Source organism: Notolepis coatsorum (genome assembly GCF_963971535.1).
Source record: "Notolepis coatsorum genome assembly, chromosome: 6".
Classification (NCBI taxonomy): domain Eukaryota; kingdom Metazoa; phylum Chordata; class Actinopteri; order Aulopiformes; family Paralepididae; genus Notolepis; species Notolepis coatsorum.
The window spans coordinates 27,604,744-27,623,140 of NC_140170.1; the positions used below are offsets into that span (position 1 = coordinate 27,604,744).

General features: G+C 52.8%; 1 protein-coding gene across 1 annotated transcript in view; it reads left to right on the plus strand.

The window, feature by feature from the left end:
* glsl (glutaminase like) overlaps window positions 1-18,397 on the plus strand; it is a gene marked incomplete at its 5' end in the record, with an annotated part of 105,216 nt that overhangs the window by 13,861 nt on the left and 72,958 nt on the right. The window contains 8 exons of the mRNA XM_084315496.1: window positions 4,500-4,588; window positions 8,973-9,010; window positions 9,308-9,364; window positions 9,914-9,952; window positions 13,037-13,093; window positions 13,625-13,663; window positions 16,670-16,708; window positions 17,111-17,149. Of these exons, the coding sequence (XP_084171622.1) occupies window positions 4,500-4,588; window positions 8,973-9,010; window positions 9,308-9,364; window positions 9,914-9,952; window positions 13,037-13,093; window positions 13,625-13,663; window positions 16,670-16,708; window positions 17,111-17,149 (397 nt within the window). The remainder of the gene's footprint in view (window positions 1-4,499; window positions 4,589-8,972; window positions 9,011-9,307; window positions 9,365-9,913; window positions 9,953-13,036; window positions 13,094-13,624; window positions 13,664-16,669; window positions 16,709-17,110; window positions 17,150-18,397) is intronic.

The following is an 18,397-nucleotide window of genomic DNA, read 5'->3' on the forward strand; positions in this document are numbered from 1 at the left end:
TCTCTCACTCTCCACCTCCTCTATCTCACTCTCTCACTCTACAGCTCCTCTTTCTCACTCTCTCACTCTCCACCTCCTCTCTCTCACTCTCTCACTCTACATCTCCTCTTTCTCACTCTCTCACTCTCCACCTCCTCTATCTCACTCTCTCACTCTCCAGCTCCTATTTCTCACTATCTCACTCTACATCTCCTCTCTCTCACTCTCTCACTCTACTCCTCCTATTTCTCACTCTCTCACTCTACTCCTCCTATTCCTCACTCTCTCACTCTACTCCTCCTATTCCTCACTCTCTCACTCTACACCTCCTATTCCTCACTCTCTCACTCTACTCCTCCTATTCCTCACTCTCTCACTCTACTCCTCCTATTCCTCACTCTCTCACTCTACACCTCCTATTCCTCACTCTCTCACTCTACACCTCCTATTCCTCACTCTCTCACTCTCCACCTCCTCTCTCTCACTCTCTCACTCTACATCTCCTCTTTCTCACTCTCTCACTCTCCACCTCCTATTCCTCACTATCTCACTCTCCACCTCCTATTCCTCACTATCTCACTCTACATCTCCTCTTTCTCACTATCTCACTCTCCACCTCCTCTCTCTCACTCTCTCACTCTACAGCTCCCATTTCTCACCTCCTCTTTCTCACTCTCTCACTCTACACCTCCTATTCCTCACTCTCTCACTCTCCACCTCCTCTTTCTCACTATCTCACTCTCCACCTCATCTCTCTCACTCTCTCACTCTACAGCTCCCATTTCTCACCTCCTATTTCTCACTCTCTCACTCTACACCTCCTATTCCTCACTCTCTCACTCTACTCCTCCTATTCCTCACTCTCTCACTCTACACCTCCTATTTCTCACTCTACTCCTCCTATTCCTCACTCTCTCACTCTACACCTCCTATTCCTCACTCTCTCACTCTACACCTCCTATTTCTCACTCTACTCCTCCTATTTCTCACTCTCTCACTCTACACCTCCTATTTCTCACTCTACTCCTCCTTTTTCTCACTCTCTCACTCTACACCTCCTATTTCTCACTCTCTCACTCTACTCCTCCTATTCCTCACTCTCTCACTCTACACCTCCTATTTCTCACTCTCTCACTCTACACCTCCTATTTCTCACTCTCTCACTCTACTCCTCCTATTCCTCACTCTCTCACTCTACTCCTCCTATTCCTCACTCTCTCACTCTACACCTCCTATTCCTCACTCTCTCACTCTACTCCTCCTATTCCTCACTCTCTCACTCTACACCTCCTATTCCTCACTCTCTCACTCTACACCTCCTATTCCTCACTCTCTCACTCTCCACCTCCTCTCTCTCACTCTCTCACTCTACATCTCCTCTTTCTCACTCTCTCACTCTCCACCTCCTATTCCTCACTCTCTCACTCTACACCTCCTCTTTCTCACTCTCTCACTCTCCACATCCTCTCTCTCACTCTCTCACTCTACTCCTCCTATTCCTCACTCTCTCACTCTACACCTCCTATTCCTCACTCTCTCACTCTACTCCTCCTATTCCTCACTCTCTCACTCTACACCTCCTATTCCTCACTCTCTCACTCTACACCTCCTATTCCTCACTCTACTCCTCCTATTCCTCACTCTACCTCCTATTCCTCACTCTACTCCTCCTATTTCTCACTCTACTCCTCCTATTCCTCACTCTCTCACTCTACACCTCCTATTCCTCACTCTACATCTCCTATTCCTCACTCTACAACATCTCCCATTTCTCAGCTCAAATAAAAAAGACAGTAGATTACTGTAGTGGAGATGAGAGAGTATCATTTCATACAGTAGATTACTGTAGTGGAGATGAGAGAGTATCATTTCATACAGTAGATTACTGTAGTGGAGATGAGAGAGTATCATTTCATACAGTAGATTACTGTAGTGGAGATGAGAGAGTATCATTTCATACAGTAGATTACTGTAGTGGAGATGAGAGAGTGTAATTTCATACAGTAGATTACTGTAGTGGAGATGAGAGAGTATAATTTCATACAGTAGATTACTGTAGTGGAGATGAGAGAGTATCATTTCATACAGTAGATTACTGTAGTGGAGATGAGAGAGTATCATTTCATACAGTAGATTACTGTAGTGGAGATGAGAGAGTATAATTTCATACAGTAGATTACTGTAGTGGAGATGAGAGAGTATCATTTCATACAGTAGATTACTGTAGTGGAGATGAGAGAGTATAATTTCATACAGTAGATTACTGTAGTGGAGATGAGAGAGTATCATTTCATACAGTAGATTACTGTAGTGGAGATGAGAGAGTATCATTTCATACAGTAGATTACTGTAGTGGAGATGAGAGAGTGTAATTTCATACAGTAGATTACTGTAGTGGAGATGAGAGAGTGTAATTTCATACAGTAGATTACTGTAGTGGAGATGAGAGAGTATCATTTCATACAGTAGATTACTGTAGTGGAGATGAGAGAGTATCATTTCATACAGTAGATTACTGTAGTGGAGATGAGAGAGTGTCATTTCATACAGTAGATTACTGTAGTGGAGATGAGAGAGTATAATTTCATACAGTAGATTACTGTAGTGGAGATGAGAGAGTATCATTTCATACAGTAGATTACTGTAGTGGAGATGAGAGAGTATAATTTCATACAGTAGATTACTGTAGTGGAGATGAGAGAGTATAATTTCATACAGTAGATTACTGTAGTGGAGATGAGAGAGTATCATTTCATACAGTAGATTACTGTAGTGGAGATGAGAGAGTATCATTTCATACAGTAGATTACTGTAGTGGAGATGAGAGAGTGTAATCTCTGCCTCGCCGCAGGAGAAGGCAACACTGCCTTTGTGTGGTTTTATAATGACAGGTTGTGCAGAGAGAGAGCCACATGTGTAACTGCTCCAGCATGGAATTTGCTGTGTGTGTTTATGTTGGGGCGTCGCCAGGGGGGCGTGGCCAGGGGCGTCGCCTGGTGTTTTTAAGATCTATTTTGGTTCGGTGACATGAGCGCCCGCTCTTCTTCTACTACTTCTTGTTAAAAAGGGATTTCAACTTGTGTGTTTCAACTCAGCCGTGCTCAAACATGCATTCCAACTGTTAACCCTTTAACTCTTTCACTGCCACACGACAGAAGGTTAACCCTTTACTATCACACAACCGACGGCGATGCTCCATCATTAGCATCATTAGCTCTGCATCCGCATCTACAGCTTAACTCACATCTACATCTTAACTCACATCTACATCTTAACTCACATCTACAGCTTAACTCACATCTACAGCTTAACTCACATCTACAGCTTAACTCACATCTATAGCTTAACTCACATCTACAGTTTAACTCACATCTACAGCTTAACTCACATCTACAGTTTAACTCACATCTACAGCTTAACTCACATCTACAGCTTAACTCACATCTACAGTTTAACTCACATCTACAGCTTAACTCACATCTACAGTTTAACTCACATCTACAGCTTAACTCACATCTACAGTTTAACTCACATCTACAGCTTAACTCACATCTACAGCTTAACTCACATCTACAGCTTAACTCACATCCACAGGTTAACTCACATCTACAGTTTAACTCACATCTACAGCTTAACTCACATCTACAGCTTAACTCACATCCACAGGTTAACTCACATCTACAGTTTAACTCACATCTACAGTTTAACTCACATCTACAGCTTAACTCACATCTACAGCTTAACTCACATCTACAGTTTAACTCACATCTACAGTTTAACTCACATCTACAGTTTAACTCACATCTACAGCTTAACTCACATCTACAGCTTAACTCACATCTACAGCTTAACTCACACAGTTTAACTCACATCTACAGCTTAACTCACATCTACAGCTTAACTCACATCTACAGCTTAACTCGCATCTACAGCCTGGCTTCACTCACCGCTACAGGTCTGTGATGCTAGCACATAGCTTAAACATCTAGCCCAGGGACTACAACTGAAAACTAGCAACCATGCTAATGTTGGCATATTTACAGTTTTTAATTTGTATTCATTTATAAATGTATTTATAAATGTATAACTGTTGATATGCACTGTCCCTGATCAAATAAACGGAGTAAACTAAACTATATAAATGCAGTCCATTTACCACATTATACCAGGCTAGCAAGGACAGAGAAGCCGGCTATTCTCGGGCGTCGCTCCACAATGGTGGAATGAACTTCTTCCCACCACAGTCAGGACATCTGAAACCCGACCAATGTTCTGCCGTCGACTAAAAACACACTTCTTCAATCAATATCTGAAAAACAATGTATAAGAATAATAATAATAATAATAATAATAATAATAATAATAATAATAATAATAATAATAATAACCTTCGTACTGTCTTTTACTATCATACACTTTGCCACTAAATAATCATAGCCTATATTACTACCTACTATGCCAATATGTAGGCTTCACATCTGTGTGTCTGTGGTCATGTTGTGTCTGTGGTCATGTTTCAGAGAACGGGCTGATGGCAGAGCTCCCCCAGGAGAGGAACCCTGTCACGGCGAGGCCTGCTGCGAGCCAAGTACACCCTGCTGAGAGCCAGGTACACCCTGAGAGCCAAGTACACCCTGCTGAGAGCCAGGTACACTCTGAGAGCCAAGTACACCCTGCTGAGAGCCAGGTACACTCTGAGAGCCAAGTACACCCTGAGAGCCAAGTACACTCTGAGAGCCAGGTACACCCTGCTGAGAGCCAGGTACACTCTGAGAGCCAAGTACACTCTGCTGAGAGCCAGGTACACCCTGAGAGCCAAGTACACTCTGAGAGCCAGGTACACTCTGCTGAGAGCCAGGTACACTCTGAGAGCCAGGTACACTCTGAGAGCCAGGTACACTCTGAGAGCCAGGTACACTCTGAGAGCCAAGTACACCCTGAGAGCCAGGTACACTCTGAGAGCCAGGTACACCCTGAGAGCCAGGTACACTCTGAGAGCCAGGTACACTCTGAGAGCCAGGTACACTCTGAGAGCCAGGTACACTCTGAGAGCCAGGTACACCCTGCTGAGAGCCAAGTACACCCTGAGAGCCAAGTACACCCTGAGAGCCAGGTACACCCTGAGAGCCAGGTACACTCTGAGAGCCAGGTACACTCTGAGAGCCAGGTACACCCTGAGAGCCAGGTACACCCTGAGAGCCAGGTACACTCTGAGAGCCAAGTACACTCTGAGAGCCAGGTACACTCTGAGAGCCAGGTACACTCTGCTGAGAGCCAGGTACACTCTGCTGAGAGCCAGGTACACTCTGAGAGCCAGGTACACTCTGAGAGCCAGGTACACTCTGAGAGCCAAGTACACCCTGCTGAGAGCCAGGTACACCCTGAGAGCCAAGTACACCCTGAGAGCCAGGTACACTCTGAGAGCCAGGTACACCCTGAGAGCCAGGTACACCCTGAGAGCCAAGTACACTCTGAGAGCCAGGTACACTCTGCTGAGAGCCAGGTACACTCTGAGAGCCAGGTACACCCTGAGAGCCAGGTACACTCTGAGAGCCAGGTACACTCTGAGAGCCAGGTACACTCTGAGAGCCAGGTACACTCTGCTGAGAGCCAGGTACACTCTGAGAGCCAGGTACACTCTGAGAGCCAGGTACACTCTGAGAGCCAGGTACACTCTGAGAGCCAGGTACACTCTGCTGAGAGCCAGGTACACTCTGAGAGCCAGGTACACTCTGAGAGCCAGGTACACTCTGCTGAGAGCCAGGTACACCCTGAGAGCCAGGTACACTCTGAGAGCCAGGTACACTCTGAGAGCCAGGTACACTCTGAGAGCCAGGTACACCCTGAGAGCCAGGTACACCCTGAGAGCCAGGTACACTCTGAGAGCCAGGTACACTCTGAGAGCCAGGTACACCCTGAGAGCCAGGTACACTCTGAGAGCCAGGTACACTCTGAGAGCCAAGTACACTCTGAGAGCCAGGTACACTCTGAGAGCCAGGTACACCCTGAGAGCCAGGTACACTCTGAGAGCCAGGTACACTCTGAGAGCCAAGTACACTCTGAGAGCCAGGTACACTCTGAGAGCCAGGTACACCCTGAGAGCCAGGTACACTCTGAGAGCCAGGTACACCCTGAGAGCCAGGTACACTCTGAGAGCCAGGTACACTCTGCTGAGAGCCAGGTACACTCTGAGAGCCAGGTACACTCTGAGAGCCAGGTACACTCTGAGAGCCAGGTACACCCTGCTGAGAGCCAGGTACACTCTGAGAGCCAAGTACACCCTGAGAGCCAAGTACACCCTGCTGAGAGCCAGGTACACTCTGAGAGCCAAGTACACTCTGAGAGCCAGGTACACCCTGCTGAGAGCCAGGTACACCCTGAGAGCCAAGTACACTCTGAGAGCCAGGTACACCCTGCTGAGAGCCAGGTACACTCTGAGAGCCAAGTACACCCTGAGAGCCAAGTACACCCTGCTGAGAGCCAGGTACACCCTGAGAGCCAAGTACACTCTGAGAGCCAGGTACACTCTGCTGAGAGCCAGGTACACTCTGAGAGCCAGGTACACTCTGAGAGCCAGGTACACTCTGAGAGCCAGGTACACTCTGAGAGCCAGGTACACTCTGAGAGCCAGGTACACCGTGAGAGCCAGGTACACCCTGAGAGCCAGGTACACCCTGAGAGCCAGGTACACTCTGCTGAGAGCCAAGTACACCCTGAGAGCCAGGTACACCCTGAGAGCCAGGTACACTCTGAGAGCCAGGTACACTCTGCTGAGAGCCAGGTACACTCTGAGAGCCAGGTACACTCTGAGAGCCAAGTACACTCTGAGAGCCAGGTACACTCTGAGAGCCAGGTACACTCTGAGAGCCAGGTACACCCTGAGAGCCAGGTACACTCTGAGAGCCAGGTACACTCTGAGAGCCAGGTACACTCTGAGAGCCAGGTACACTCTGCTGAGAGCCAGGTACACTCTGAGAGCCAGGTACACCCTGAGAGCCAGGTACACTCTGAGAGCCAGGTACACTCTGAGAGCCAGGTACACTCTGCTGAGAGCCAGGTACACTCTGAGAGCCAGGTACACCCTGAGAGCCAGGTACACTCTGAGAGCCAGGTACACCCTGAGAGCCAGGTACACTCTGAGAGCCAGGTACACTCTGAGAGCCAGGTACACTCTGAGAGCCAGGTACACTCTGAGAGCCAGGTACACTCTGAGAGCCAGGTACACTCTGAGAGCCAAGTACACTCTGAGAGCCAGGTACACTCTGAGAGCCAGGTACACCCTGAGAGCCAGGTACACTCTGAGAGCCAGGTACACTCTGCTGAGAGCCAGGTACACTCTGAGAGCCAGGTACACTCTGAGAGCCAGGTACACCCTGAGAGCCAAGTACACCCTGAGAGCCAAGTACACCCTGCTGAGAGCCAGGTACACTCTGAGAGCCAGGTACACTCTGAGAGCCAGGTACACTCTGAGAGCCAGGTACACTCTGAGAGCCAGGTACACCCTGAGAGCCAGGTACACTCTGAGAGCCAGGTACACTCTGAGAGCCAGGTACACTCTGAGAGCCAGGTACACTCTGAGAGCCAGGTACACTCTGAGAGCCAGGTACACTCTGAGAGCCAGGTACACCCTGAGAGCCAGGTACACTCTGAGAGCCAGGTACACCCTGAGAGCCAGGTACACTCTGAGAGCCAGGTACACCCTGCTGAGAGCCAGGTACACTCTGAGAGCCAAGTACACTCTGCTGAGAGCCAGGTACACTCTGAGAGCCAGGTACACTCTGCTGAGAGCCAGGTACACCCTGAGAGCCAGGTACACTCTGAGAGCCAGGTACACTCTGAGAGCCAGGTACACCCTGAGAGCCAGGTACACCCTGAGAGCCAGGTACACTCTGAGAGCCAAGTACACTCTGAGAGCCAGGTACACTCTGAGAGCCAGGTACACTCTGCTGAGAGCCAGGTACACTCTGCTGAGAGCCAGGTACACTCTGAGAGCCAGGTACACTCTGAGAGCCAGGTACACTCTGAGAGCCAAGTACACCCTGCTGAGAGCCAGGTACACCCTGAGAGCCAAGTACACCCTGAGAGCCAGGTACACTCTGAGAGCCAGGTACACCCTGAGAGCCAGGTACACCCTGAGAGCCAAGTACACTCTGAGAGCCAGGTACACTCTGCTGAGAGCCAGGTACACTCTGAGAGCCAGGTACACCCTGAGAGCCAGGTACACTCTGAGAGCCAGGTACACTCTGAGAGCCAGGTACACTCTGAGAGCCAGGTACACTCTGCTGAGAGCCAGGTACACTCTGAGAGCCAGGTACACTCTGAGAGCCAGGTACACTCTGAGAGCCAGGTACACTCTGCTGAGAGCCAGGTACACTCTGAGAGCCAGGTACACTCTGAGAGCCAGGTACACTCTGCTGAGAGCCAGGTACACCCTGAGAGCCAGGTACACTCTGAGAGCCAGGTACACTCTGAGAGCCAGGTACACTCTGAGAGCCAGGTACACCCTGAGAGCCAGGTACACCCTGAGAGCCAGGTACACTCTGAGAGCCAGGTACACTCTGAGAGCCAGGTACACCCTGAGAGCCAGGTACACTCTGAGAGCCAGGTACACTCTGAGAGCCAAGTACACTCTGAGAGCCAGGTACACTCTGAGAGCCAGGTACACCCTGAGAGCCAGGTACACTCTGAGAGCCAGGTACACTCTGAGAGCCAAGTACACTCTGAGAGCCAGGTACACTCTGAGAGCCAGGTACACCCTGAGAGCCAGGTACACTCTGAGAGCCAGGTACACCCTGAGAGCCAGGTACACTCTGAGAGCCAGGTACACTCTGCTGAGAGCCAGGTACACTCTGAGAGCCAGGTACACTCTGAGAGCCAGGTACACTCTGAGAGCCAGGTACACCCTGCTGAGAGCCAGGTACACTCTGAGAGCCAAGTACACCCTGAGAGCCAAGTACACCCTGCTGAGAGCCAGGTACACTCTGAGAGCCAAGTACACTCTGAGAGCCAGATACACCCTGCTGAGAGCCAGGTACACCCTGAGAGCCAAGTACACTCTGAGAGCCAGGTACACCCTGCTGAGAGCCAGGTACACTCTGAGAGCCAAGTACACCCTGAGAGCCAAGTACACCCTGCTGAGAGCCAGGTACACCCTGAGAGCCAAGTACACTCTGAGAGCCAGGTACACTCTGCTGAGAGCCAGGTACACTCTGAGAGCCAGGTACACTCTGAGAGCCAGGTACACTCTGAGAGCCAGGTACACTCTGAGAGCCAGGTACACCGTGAGAGCCAGGTACACCCTGAGAGCCAGGTACACCCTGAGAGCCAGGTACACTCTGCTGAGAGCCAAGTACACCCTGAGGGCCAGGTACACCCTGAGAGCCAGGTACACTCTGAGAGCCAGGTACACTCTGCTGAGAGCCAGGTACACTCTGAGAGCCAGGTACACTCTGAGAGCCAAGTACACTCTGAGAGCCAGGTACACTCTGAGAGCCAGGTACACTCTGAGAGCCAGGTACACCCTGAGAGCCAGGTACACTCTGAGAGCCAGGTACACTCTGAGAGCCAGGTACACTCTGAGAGCCAGGTACACTCTGCTGAGAGCCAGGTACACTCTGAGAACCAGGTACACCCTGAGAGCCAGGTACACTCTGAGAGCCAGGTACACTCTGAGAGCCAGGTACACTCTGCTGAGAGCCAGGTACACCCTGAGAGCCAGTTACACTCTGAGAGCCAGGTACACCCTGAGAGCCAGGTACACTCTGAGAGCCAGGTACACTCTGAGAGCCAGGTACACTCTGAGAGCCAGGTACACTCTGAGAGCCAGGTACACTCTGAGAGCCAGGTACACTCTGAGAGCCAAGTACACTCTGAGAGCCAGGTACACTCTGAGAGCCAGGTACACCCTGAGAGCCAGGTACACTCTGAGAGCCAGGTACACTCTGCTGAGAGCCACGTACACTCTGAGAGCCAGGTACACTCTGAGAGCCAGGTACACCCTGAGAGCCAAGTACACCCTGAGAGCCAAGTACACCCTGCTGAGAGCCAGGTACACTCTGAGAGCCAGGTACACTCTGAGAGCCAGGTACACTCTGAGAGCCAGGTACACTCTGAGAGCCAGGTACACCCTGAGAGCCAGGTACACTCTGAGAGCCAGGTACACTCTGAGAGCCAGGTACACTCTGAGAGCCAGGTACACTCTGAGAGCCAGGTACACTCTGAGAGCCAGGTACACCCTGAGAGCCAGGTACACTCTGAGAGCCAGGTACACCCTGAGAGCCAGGTACACTCTGAGAGCCAGGTACACCCTGCTGAGAGCCAGGTACACTCTGAGAGCCAAGTACACTCTGCTGAGAGCCAGGTACACTCTGAGAGCCAGGTACACTCTGAGAGCCAGGTACACCCTGAGAGCCAGGTACACTCTGAGAGCCAGGTACACTCTGAGAGCCAGGTACACTCTGAGAGCCAGGTACACCCTGCTGAGAGCCAAGTACACTCTGAGAGCCAGGTACACTCTGAGAGCCAGGTACACTCTGAGAGCCAGGTACACTCTGAGAGCCAAGTACACCCTGAGAGCCAAGTACACTCTGAGAGCCAGGTACACTCTGAGAGCCAGGTACACTCTGAGAGCCAGGTACACTCTGAGAGCCAAGTACACCCTGAGAGCCAAGTACACTCTGAGAGCCAGGTACACTCTGAGAGCCAGGTACACTCTGAGAGCCAGGTACACTCTGAGAGCCAGGTACACTCTGCTGAGAGCCAGGTACACTCTGAGAGCCAGGTACACTCTGAGAGCCAGGTACACTCTGAGAGCCAAGTACACCCTGAGAGCCAGGTACACTCTGAGAGCCAGGTACACTCTGAGAGCCAGGTACACTCTGAGAGCCAGGTACACCCTGAGAGCCAGGTACACTCTGAGAGCCAGGTACACTCTGAGAGCCAAGTACACCCTGAGAGCCAGGTACACCCTGCTGAGAGCCAAGTACACCCTGAGAGCCAGGTACACTCTGAGAGCCAGGTACACTCTGAGAGCCAAGTACACTCTGAGAGCCAGGTACACCCTGAGAGCCAGGTACACCCTGAGAGCCAGGTACACTCTGAGAGCCAAGTACACCCTGAGAGCCAGGTACACTCTGAGAGCCAAGTACACTCTGAGAGCCAGGTACACTCTGAGAGCCAGGTACACTCTGAGAGCCAAGTACACCCTGAGAGCCAGGTACACCCTGAGAGCCAAGTACACTCTGAGAGCCAGGTACACTCTGAGAGCCAGGTACACCCTGAGAGCCAGGTACACTCTGAGAGCCAGGTACACTCTGAGAGCCAGGTACACCCTGAGAGCCAGGTACACCCTGAGAGCCAAGTACACTCTGAGAGCCAGGTACACTCTGAGAGCCAGGTACACCCTGAGAGCCAAGTACACTCTGAGAGCCAGGTACACTCTGAGAGCCAAGTACACTCTGAGAGCCAAGTACACTCTGAGAGCCAAGTACACTCTGAGAGCCAGGTACACTCTGAGAGCCAAGTACACCCTGAGAGCCAAGTACACCCTGAGAGCCAGGTACACCCTGAGAGCCAGGTACACCCTGAGAGCCAGGTACACTCTGAGAGCCAAGTATACTCTGAGAGCCAGGTACACTCTGAGAGCCAGGTACACTCTGCTGAGAGCCAGGTACACTCTGCTGAGAGCCAGGTACACTCTGAGAGCCAGGTACACTCTGAGAGCCAGGTACACTCTGAGAGCCAAGTACACCCTGCTGAGAGCCAGGTACACCCTGAGAGCCAAGTACACCCTGAGAGCCAGGTACACTCTGAGAGCCAGGTACACCCTGAGAGCCAGGTACACCCTGAGAGCCAAGTACACTCTGAGAGCCAGGTACACTCTGCTGAGAGCCAGGTACACTCTGAGAGCCAGGTACACCCTGAGAGCCAGGTACACTCTGAGAGCCAGGTACACTCTGAGAGCCAGGTACACTCTGAGAGCCAGGTACACTCTGCTGAGAGCCAGGTACACTCTGAGAGCCAGGTACACTCTGAGAGCCAGGTACACTCTGAGAGCCAGGTACACTCTGAGAGCCAGGTACACTCTGCTGAGAGCCAGGTACACTCTGAGAGCCAGGTACACTCTGAGAGCCAGGTACACTCTGCTGAGAGCCAGGTACACCCTGAGAGCCAGGTACACTCTGAGAGCCAGGTACACTCTGAGAGCCAGGTACACTCTGAGAGCCAGGTACACCCTGAGAGCCAGGTACACCCTGAGAGCCAGGTACACTCTGAGAGCCAGGTACACTCTGAGAGCCAGGTACACCCTGAGAGCCAGGTACACTCTGAGAGCCAGGTACACTCTGAGAGCCAAGTACACTCTGAGAGCCAGGTACACTCTGAGAGCCAGGTACACCCTGAGAGCCAGGTACACTCTGAGAGCCAGGTACACTCTGAGAGCCAAGTACACTCTGAGAGCCAGGTACACTCTGAGAGCCAGGTACACCCTGAGAGCCAGGTACACTCTGAGAGCCAGGTACACCCTGAGAGCCAGGTACACTCTGAGAGCCAGGTACACTCTGCTGAGAGCCAGGTACACTCTGAGAGCCAGGTACACTCTGAGAGCCAGGTACACTCTGAGAGCCAGGTACACCCTGCTGAGAGCCAGGTACACTCTGAGAGCCAAGTACACCCTGAGAGCCAAGTACACCCTGCTGAGAGCCAGGTACACTCTGAGAGCCAAGTACACTCTGAGAGCCAGATACACCCTGCTGAGAGCCAGGTACACCCTGAGAGCCAAGTACACTCTGAGAGCCAGGTACACCCTGCTGAGAGCCAGGTACACTCTGAGAGCCAAGTACACCCTGAGAGCCAAGTACACCCTGCTGAGAGCCAGGTACACCCTGAGAGCCAAGTACACTCTGAGAGCCAGGTACACTCTGCTGAGAGCCAGGTACACTCTGAGAGCCAGGTACACTCTGAGAGCCAGGTACACTCTGAGAGCCAGGTACACTCTGAGAGCCAGGTACACCGTGAGAGCCAGGTACACCCTGAGAGCCAGGTACACCCTGAGAGCCAGGTACACTCTGCTGAGAGCCAAGTACACCCTGAGGGCCAGGTACACCCTGAGAGCCAGGTACACTCTGAGAGCCAGGTACACTCTGCTGAGAGCCAGGTACACTCTGAGAGCCAGGTACACTCTGAGAGCCAAGTACACTCTGAGAGCCAGGTACACTCTGAGAGCCAGGTACACTCTGAGAGCCAGGTACACCCTGAGAGCCAGGTACACTCTGAGAGCCAGGTACACTCTGAGAGCCAGGTACACTCTGAGAGCCAGGTACACTCTGCTGAGAGCCAGGTACACTCTGAGAACCAGGTACACCCTGAGAGCCAGGTACACTCTGAGAGCCAGGTACACTCTGAGAGCCAGGTACACTCTGCTGAGAGCCAGGTACACCCTGAGAGCCAGTTACACTCTGAGAGCCAGGTACACCCTGAGAGCCAGGTACACTCTGAGAGCCAGGTACACTCTGAGAGCCAGGTACACTCTGAGAGCCAGGTACACTCTGAGAGCCAGGTACACTCTGAGAGCCAAGTACACTCTGAGAGCCAGGTACACTCTGAGAGCCAGGTACACCCTGAGAGCCAGGTACACTCTGAGAGCCAGGTACACTCTGCTGAGAGCCACGTACACTCTGAGAGCCAGGTACACTCTGAGAGCCAGGTACACCCTGAGAGCCAAGTACACCCTGAGAGCCAAGTACACCCTGCTGAGAGCCAGGTACACTCTGAGAGCCAGGTACACTCTGAGAGCCAGGTACACTCTGAGAGCCAGGTACACCCTGAGAGCCAGGTACACTCTGAGAGCCAGGTACACTCTGAGAGCCAGGTACACTCTGAGAGCCAGGTACACTCTGAGAGCCAGGTACACTCTGAGAGCCAGGTACACCCTGAGAGCCAGGTACACTCTGAGAGCCAGGTACACCCTGAGAGCCAGGTACACTCTGAGAGCCAGGTACACCCTGCTGAGAGCCAGGTACACTCTGAGAGCCAAGTACACTCTGCTGAGAGCCAGGTACACTCTGAGAGCCAGGTACACTCTGAGAGCCAGGTACACCCTGAGAGCCAGGTACACTCTGAGAGCCAGGTACACTCTGAGAGCCAGGTACACTCTGAGAGCCAGGTACACCCTGCTGAGAGCCAAGTACACTCTGAGAGCCAGGTACACTCTGAGAGCCAGGTACACTCTGAGAGCCAGGTACACTCTGAGAGCCAAGTACACCCTGAGAGCCAAGTACACTCTGAGAGCCAGGTACACTCTGAGAGCCAGGTACACTCTGAGAGCCAGGTACACTCTGAGAGCCAAGTACACCCTGAGAGCCAAGTACACTCTGAGAGCCAGGTACACTCTGAGAGCCAGGTACACTCTGAGAGCCAGGTACACTCTGAGAGCCAGGTACACTCTGCTGAGAGCCAGGTACACTCTGAGAGCCAGGTACACTCTGAGAGCCAGGTACACTCTGAGAGCCAAGTACACCCTGAGAGCCAGGTACACTCTGAGAGCCAGGTACACTCTGAGAGCCAGGTACACTCTGAGAGCCAGGTACACCCTGAGAGCCAGGTACACTCTGAGAGCCAGGTACACCCTGCTGAGAGCCAAGTACACCCTGAGAGCCAGGTACACCCTGCTGAGAGCCAAGTACACCCTGAGAGCCAGGTACACTCTGAGAGCCAGGTACACTCTGAGAGCCAAGTACACTCTGAGAGCCAGGTACACCCTGAGAGCCAGGTACACCCTGAGAGCCAGGTACACTCTGAGAGCCAAGTACACCCTGAGAGCCAGGTACACCTGAGAGCCAAGTACACTCTGAGAGCCAGGTACACTCTGAGAGCCAGGTACACTCTGAGAGCCAAGTACACCCTGAGAGCCAGGTACACCCTGAGAGCCAAGTACACTCTGAGAGCCAGGTACACTCTGAGAGCCAGGTACACCCTGAGAGCCAGGTACACTCTGAGAGCCAGGTACACTCTGAGAGCCAGGTACACCCTGAGAGCCAGGTACACCCTGAGAGCCAAGTACACTCTGAGAGCCAGGTACACTCTGAGAGCCAGGTACACCCTGAGAGCCAAGTACACTCTGAGAGCCAGGTACACTATGAGAGCCAAGTACACTCTGAGAGCCAAGTACACTCTGAGAGCCAAGTACACTCTGAGAGCCAGGTACACTCTGAGAGCCAAGTACACCCTGAGAGCCAAGTACACCCTGAGAGCCAAGTACACTCTGAGAGCCAGGTACACTCTGAGAGCCAGGGTACACTCTGAGAGCCAGGTACACTCTGAGAGCCAAGTACACCATGAGAGCCAAGTACACTCTGAGAGCCAGGTACACTCTGAGAGCCAAGTACACTCTGAGAGCCAAGTACACTCTGAGAGCCAAGTACACTCTGAGAGCCAGGTACACTCTGAGAGCCAGGTACACCCTGAGAGCCAGGTACACTCTGAGAGCCAGGTACACTCTGAGAGCCAAGTACACCCTGAGAGCCAGGTACACTCTGAGAGCCAGGTACACTCTGAGAGCCAGGTACACTCTGAGAGCCAGGTACACTCTGAGAGCCAGGTACACCCTGAGAGCCAGGTACACTCTGAGAGCCAAGTACACTCTGAGAGCCAGGTACACTCTGAGAGCCAGGTACACCCTGAGAGCCAGGTACACCCTGAGAGCCAGGTACACTCTGAGAGCCAGGTACACCCTGAGAGCCAGGTACACTCTGAGAGCCAGGTACACCCTGAGAGCCAGGTACACTCTGAGAGCCAGGTACACTCTGAGAGCCAGGTACACCCTGAGAGCCAGGTACACTCTGAGAGCCAGGTACACCCTGAGAGCCAGGTACACTCTGAGAGCCAAGTACACTCTGAGAGCCAGGTACACTCTGAGAGCCAGGTACACTCTGAGAGCCAGGTACACCCTGCTGAGAGCCAAGTACACTCTGAGAGCCAAGTACACCCTGAGAGCCAGGTACACTCTGAGAGCCAGGTACACTCTGCTGAGAGCCAGGTACACTCTGAGAGCCAAGTACACTCTGAGAGCCAGGTACACCCTGAGAGCCAGGTACACTCTGAGAGCCAGGTACACTCTGCTGAGAGCCAGGTACACTCTGAGAGCCAAGTACACTCTGAGAGCCAGGTACACTCTGCTGAGAGCCAGGTACACTCTGAGAGCCAGGTACACCCTGAGAGCCAGGTACACTCTGAGAGCCAAGTACACTCTGAGAGCCAGGTACACTCTGAGAGCCAGGTACACCCTGAGAGCCAGGTACACTCTGAGAGCCAGGTACACTCTGAGAGCCAGGTACACCCTGAGAGCCAGGTACACCCTGAGAGCCAAGTACACTCTGAGAGCCAGGTACACTCTGAGAGCCAGGTACACCCTGAGAGCCAGGTACACTCTGAGAGCCAAGTACACTCTGAGAGCCAGGTACACTCTGAGAGCCAGGTACACCCTGAGAGCCAGGTACACTCTGAGAGCCAGGTACACTCTGAGAGCCAGGTACACCCTGAGAGCCAGGTACACTCTGAGAGCCAGGTACACTCTGAGAGCCAGGTACACTCTGAGAGCCAAGTACACCCTGCTGAGAGCCAGGTACACCCTGAGAGCCAGGTACACTCTGAGAGCCAGGTACACCCTGAGAGCCAGGTACACTCTGAGAGCCAGGTACACTCTGCTGAGAGCCACGTACACTCTGAGAGCCAGGTACACTCTGAGAGCCAGGTACACCCTGAGAGCCAAGTACACCCTGAGAGCCAAGTACACCCTGCTGAGAGCCAGGTACACTCTGAGAGCCAGGTACACTCTGAGAGCCAGGTACACTCTGAGAGCCAGGTACACCCTGAGAGCCAAGTACACTCTGAGAGCCAGGTACACTCTGAGAGCCAGGTACACCCTGAGAGCCAGGTACACTCTGAGAGCCAGGTACACTCTGAGAGCCAGGTACACCCTGAGAGCCAGGTACACTCTGAGAGCCAGGTACACTCTGAGAGCCAGGTACACTCTGAGAGCCAAGTATACCCTGCTGAGAGCCAGGTACACCCTGAGAGCCAGGTACACTCTGAGAGCCAGGTACACCCTGAGAGCCAGGTACACTCTGAGAGCCAGGTACACTCTGCTGAGAGCCACGTACACTCTGAGAGCCAGGTACACTCTGAGAGCCAGGTACACCCTGAGAGCCAAGTACACCCTGAGAGCCAAGTACACCCTGCTGAGAGCCAGGTACACTCTGAGAGCCAGGTACACTCTGAGAGCCAGGTACACTCTGAGAGCCAGGTACACTCTGAGAGCCAGGTACACCCTGAGAGCCAGGTACACTCTGAGAGCCAGGTACACTCTGAGAGCCAGGTACACTCTGAGAGCCAGGTACACTCTGAGAGCCAGGTACACTCTGAGAGCCAGGTACACCCTGAGAGCCAGGTACACTCTGAGAGCCAGGTACACCCTGAGAGCCAGGTACACTCTGAGAGCCAGGTACACCCTGCTGAGAGCCAAGTACACCCTGAGAGCCAGGTACACCCTGCTGAGAGCCAGGTACACTCTGAGAGCCAGGTACACTCTGAGAGCCAGGTACACCCTGCTGAGAGCCAAGTACACTCTGAGAGCCAGGTACACTCTGAGAGCCAGGTACACTCTGAGAGCCAGGTACACTCTGAGAGCCAAGTACACCCTGAGAGCCAAGTACACTCTGAGAGCCAGGTACACTCTGAGAGCCAGGTACACTCTGAGAGCCAGGTACACTCTGAGAGCCAAGTACACCCTGAGAGCCAAGTACACTCTGAGAGCCAGGTACACTCTGAGAGCCAGGTACACTCTGAGAGCCAGGTACACTCTGAGAGCCAGGTACACTCTGCTGAGAGCCAGGTACACTCTGAGAGCCAGGTACACTCTGAGAGCCAGGTACACTCTGAGAGCCAAGTACACCCTGAGAGCCAGGTACACTCTGAGAGCCAGGTACACTCTGAGAGCCAGGTACACTCTGAGAGCCAGGTACACCCTGAGAGCCAGGTACACTCTGAGAGCCAGGTACACCCTGCTGAGAGCCAAGTACACCCTGAGAGCCAGGTACACCCTGCTGAGAGCCAAGTACACCCTGAGAGCCAGGTACACTCTGAGAGCCAGGTACACTCTGAGAGCCAAGTACACTCTGAGAGCCAGGTACACTCTGAGAGCCAGGTACACTCTGAGAGCCAAGTACACCATGAGAGCCAAGTACACTCTGAGAGCCAGGTACACTCTGAGAGCCAAGTACACTCTGAGAGCCAAGTACACTCTGAGAGCCAAGTACACTCTGAGAGCCAGGTACACTCTGAGAGCCAGGTACACCCTGAGAGCCAGGTACACTCTGAGAGCCAGGTACACTCTGAGAGCCAAGTACACCCTGAGAGCCAGGTA